The sequence below is a fragment of the Scardinius erythrophthalmus genome (assembly GCF_964197995.2).
Source record: "Scardinius erythrophthalmus genome assembly, chromosome: 19".
Classification (NCBI taxonomy): domain Eukaryota; kingdom Metazoa; phylum Chordata; class Actinopteri; order Cypriniformes; family Leuciscidae; genus Scardinius; species Scardinius erythrophthalmus.
This window is the reverse complement of record NC_138239.1, coordinates 20,537,386-20,541,730: the sequence shown is the minus strand read 5'-3', so window position 1 is coordinate 20,541,730 and position 4,345 is coordinate 20,537,386. Positions and strand designations below refer to the sequence as shown.

At 37.1% G+C, this 4,345-nt stretch overlaps 1 protein-coding gene across 1 annotated transcript; it reads left to right on the top strand.

Annotated features, from left to right (window-relative positions):
• Positions 1-415: 415 nt before the first annotated feature.
• LOC308679946 (kelch-like protein 10) lies at positions 416-4,026 on the top strand (the record flags this gene model as incomplete). Its single annotated transcript, XM_081347822.1, has 8 exons — positions 416-558; positions 928-1,420; positions 1,638-2,057; positions 2,542-2,739; positions 2,954-3,103; positions 3,274-3,390; positions 3,681-3,772; positions 3,894-4,026. The coding sequence occupies 8 exons, from the start codon at positions 416-418 to the stop codon at positions 4,024-4,026; spliced, it is 1,746 nt and encodes a 581-aa protein (XP_081203948.1).
• Positions 4,027-4,345: the final 319 nt, after the last annotated feature.

Genomic DNA, 4,345 nt, shown 5'->3' with positions numbered 1-4,345 from the left:
CTCTGGTAAACTTGTTTGGGGTCACAGTCACACCATGCAAGAAAAATCTGTTCTGTCAAAAACTCACTAGTGTGTATGTTGTGCGATCAAAAATGGATGATTGCATTATTCAAATTACTAATTATCCCATGCTTTATTTTACTTGTCACTGAGTTAATTTTTTTTAATTAATTTTAATATCTTTGTTACTGTGAAGATGTTTAATTCAAAAGGAATTGATCAAACAAAACTCTATAATAAATATGTGGCCAAGACACAAACTGAACAAATATATTCAAGCTCTACAACTATGATGTCACAAAGACATTCTATAGAACTCTCCTGAGCAAAAGTCCCCACAAAGACAAAATCCTGAGGTGACTTTAATCAGAGTTTGAGGTGAGAAGACTGAATACATTTACAGTCCTGAGAGAACATGGAGAACATAAGAGCAAGAGCCTTTGACGTGTTTGATGAAGCACGTTTACTGGGCGAACACACTGACATGATCATCAAGTCAAATGACAGAGAATTTCAAGTGCACAAGATCATCATGTGTGGCTGCAGCTCCTACTTTAGGTGAGAAGAAGCATTTAAACTGCAATTGTGTGCAAATTACCTAGAAAGAATTATAATTATATGCATAATTTCCACTGCCAACATTATACTGTTGAAACTGCCTAAGTCCAAATATATAAATGCATGAAAATGAATGAGTGTATTGCCAGAAAAATGAATGTTACTATGATATCTAGGAAAAAACATTCTTGAAATTTGATTCTGGAAGTGGCTATGAATGAAGTTTTACCCATTTCAAATATAATATAAGAAACGAATCTGTTTCTCTAAGTAAATTTGGCTGAAATTAAAATGTAAATATCGAAAAGTTATTTTATATATGCTCATTATTAATGTCTGCAAATATTTCTTTGTCAAATGTGTTCACAGGGCTCTTTTCTCCGAGAACTGGAACAGCCCAGCACAACAATTCTGTGAAATTAAAGGAATATCCCAAGACATCATGCCTCTTATTATCCAGTATGCGTACACAAGATCTGTGCTCATAACTCAAGAGAATGTGTTGGAGCTCTTGGTGGCGGCTGAAATGATCTTAGTGTCAGGTCTTGTAGATTCCTGCTGTCAGTTCCTGGAGTCACAGTTATGCCCAGAGAACTGCATTGGCATCTGCAAGTTTACAGAGGACTTTTACTCCTGCTCAAAGCTTCGCTGTAAAGCAAAGCACTACATCCTGCAGCACTTTGAGGAGGTTCTGCACGTATCTGAGGAGTTCCTGGAGCTCTCCCTGGAACAGCTTGAGGAAATCATTGATGAGGATGAGCTGAATGTCAAACAGGAGGAGGTGGTTTTTGAAGCCGTCCTCCACTGGATTAATCATGCACCAGAAAACAGGAGGCAACACATTGCCGTGCTTCTGCCAAAGGTAAAACAGAGATTTTTGTCTTGTTTTTATTACAAATATCTTAAAACTCTTAAAATCGAGATACATTTTGTGCTATTATTTTAATGCTAGTTAAATGTAAGAAATTTTGTTTTGTGGTTTTGCCATTTTGGAAAACCTTTTTCGTTGTTGAACACCATATAACTGCTTAGTAACAGTAACAAGTCTCTGAAAGTCTAAACTCTCCCTTGTGCTTCAGGTTCGATTGGGGTTGATAACATCAGCCTACTTCATCAATAATGTAAAGTGCAATGCACTAGTGATGGAGAATGAAGCCTGCATGCCTGTTATCATCAATGCAATGAAGACTTTGTTTGACCTCAACATGGATGAATCCACCAACTCAGAACTCATGCATCAACTGACACGTCCACGTCTGCCCTCATCGATCCTATTGGCCATCGGAGGATGGAGCGGCGGCAATCCCACCAATGAGATTGAGGCATATGATGTGAAGGCAGACTGCTGGGTCAGTGTGACTCAAGAGGATGAGCGTCCCAGAGCCTATCATGGTACAGCAGTCCTGGATGAGTTTGTCTACTGTATTGGTGGTTTTGATAGTGTGGAGTATTTCAACAGCGTGAGGAAATTCAGTCTTATCACTCAGACTTGGCATGAGGTGAGTAATGCTGTAGGTCAACATGTAACTTTAATTTAGCACAAAACAGTATTGTGGTACAGTGATGGTACCGGATTGCACTTTGATATGGACCATAGTGCTGAATGATGTGCTGTACGCCACATTACTTCAAAGAATACCACTGTATTACAATATTACATGTCTAAAAAGTGGTAAAACCATGATACATTTTTTGTTTGTGTTCCAGCAATTGTTGTAGCTTTGTATAATATAATATAATATAATATAATATAATATAATATAATATAATATAATATAATATAATATAATATAATATAATATAATATAATATAATGTAATATAATATAATACACCAGAGTTACCATCATGATTTTGTCAAAAAATACCATTACAAAATATAATAATAGTACTACCATTGTATTTATTTGCAACTTATAGGACAGAACCAATGAGATGGTGTATTGATGAGTGTTCGCACACTGATGTATTTGGTGTGTTGTAGGTGGCTCCCATGTATGAACGCCGCTGCTATATTAGTGTTGCTGTTCTGGACGGGCTCATTTATGCCATTGGTGGTTTTGATGGACAACAACGGCTTAAAACAGTAGAGCGCTACGATCCAAACACCAATCAGTGGACAATGATGGCACCCATGAATGAACTGAGGAGTGACGCCAGCGCCACCTCACTGCAGGGCAGGGTAAGAGCACTTACCCATGATTCCACACTCTTCTGCTGGAGACTCTTAATGCCTGTAAAGCATGAAGGAAAGGGGAAATAGAGATATGGCATAAGGAATAGTGTTAATATGGAAAGGAATATCATAAAATTTACTGTGTTTTAAACACTGGTTTTCTGATCAATCTGTGATGATTGTGCACAAACATCATGCATGTTATTTTTGTGTTTGTCAGATTTATATCTGTGGTGGTTTTACTGGGAACGAGTGTCTCTTCTCTGCTGAGAGCTTCAACCCTGAAACAAACCAGTGGACTCTCATCGCTCCCATGAGTAGCCGCCGCAGTGGTGTTGGTGTGATCGCTTATGCAGATCTAGTGTATGCTGTGAGTATTAAACACATATCAGTGTTATAGTTTTAATCTATGATAACCATGACACAAATACAGAAATATGGAACAATCACAGTTTAAAGGTTGCACTTCTGTAAATGCATGCATGGATGTGCATTTACAAATGCACAGAATAGATAAATAAAAAGTGTATTTATTTAAAGGTTGGTGGTTTTGATGGTGCCAGTCGTTTGCGGAGTGCGGAGGCCTACAATCCGCTGACTAACATCTGGAGTGATGTTGCATCAATGTACAACCCACGCAGCAACTTTGGCATTGAGGTGAGATGCGGACAGTTATAATCTGTATCTGGTGAAACTATGAAATAACATTACAGTAATGATTTGATGATAATGAATATGGGGGAATTTTTTTTTTTGGTTCCATATTTAGAATAATTGGAAAGTTGCACCCTAAAATTGTAGAAGGCTTCAATGATCAATGTGTGTCAACACATTCTAACTATGTTTAAATTAAGTGTTGCATCTATAAAAAGATTTATTAATATAAAGTTAAAGACATTAGCTGTACATGTACGTTTATTTTCCTATTTACCTTCCTCAAAATCCAGGTAGTTAATGGTCAGTTGTTTGCTGTCGGAGGCTTTAATGGATTCAGCACGATCTCTGATGTGGAGTGCTACAATGAGAAGACAGATGAATGGTAACTTCCACAAACACAAAATCTTACAGATCATTTTACACTGCATTAGATATAAATATAAGTCTATAAGTCTAATACAGACTATATTTCATTGCATTCCTTGCATCTGTTTTCTATACAGGTTTGATGCAAATGAAATGGCCATTTCCCGCAGTGCTCTGAGCTGTTGTGTAGCATCAGGATTGCCTAACATGGCACAGTATGCTGCCCTACGAGACACCGTACAGACACAAGACGAGTCTGACAGTGAATGATCTCCTTCTAGCAGATCTGACAGTCTGACTACAAATGGAGAGTCATGTTTCCTGAATAAATGCATTCAAAAAAAGAGGCTGTATTCTAAATGTTAAACTTTCTCGCAGGTGTAGTTTTGTTCATTTAAAAAATGAAACCTTGCAAGGGATCTCAACAGCTCAACAAACCAACATATAATATTGAGAATTCTGTTTACTGAGTAAACTATTTATTGCTTTATTAAACTTTGTATGAATTACTGTAATTTACTGGCTTCTTTTATATGTTAATACATTGTGTACGATTGATTTAACTCATAGATAGTCTTTGCTAAAGAAG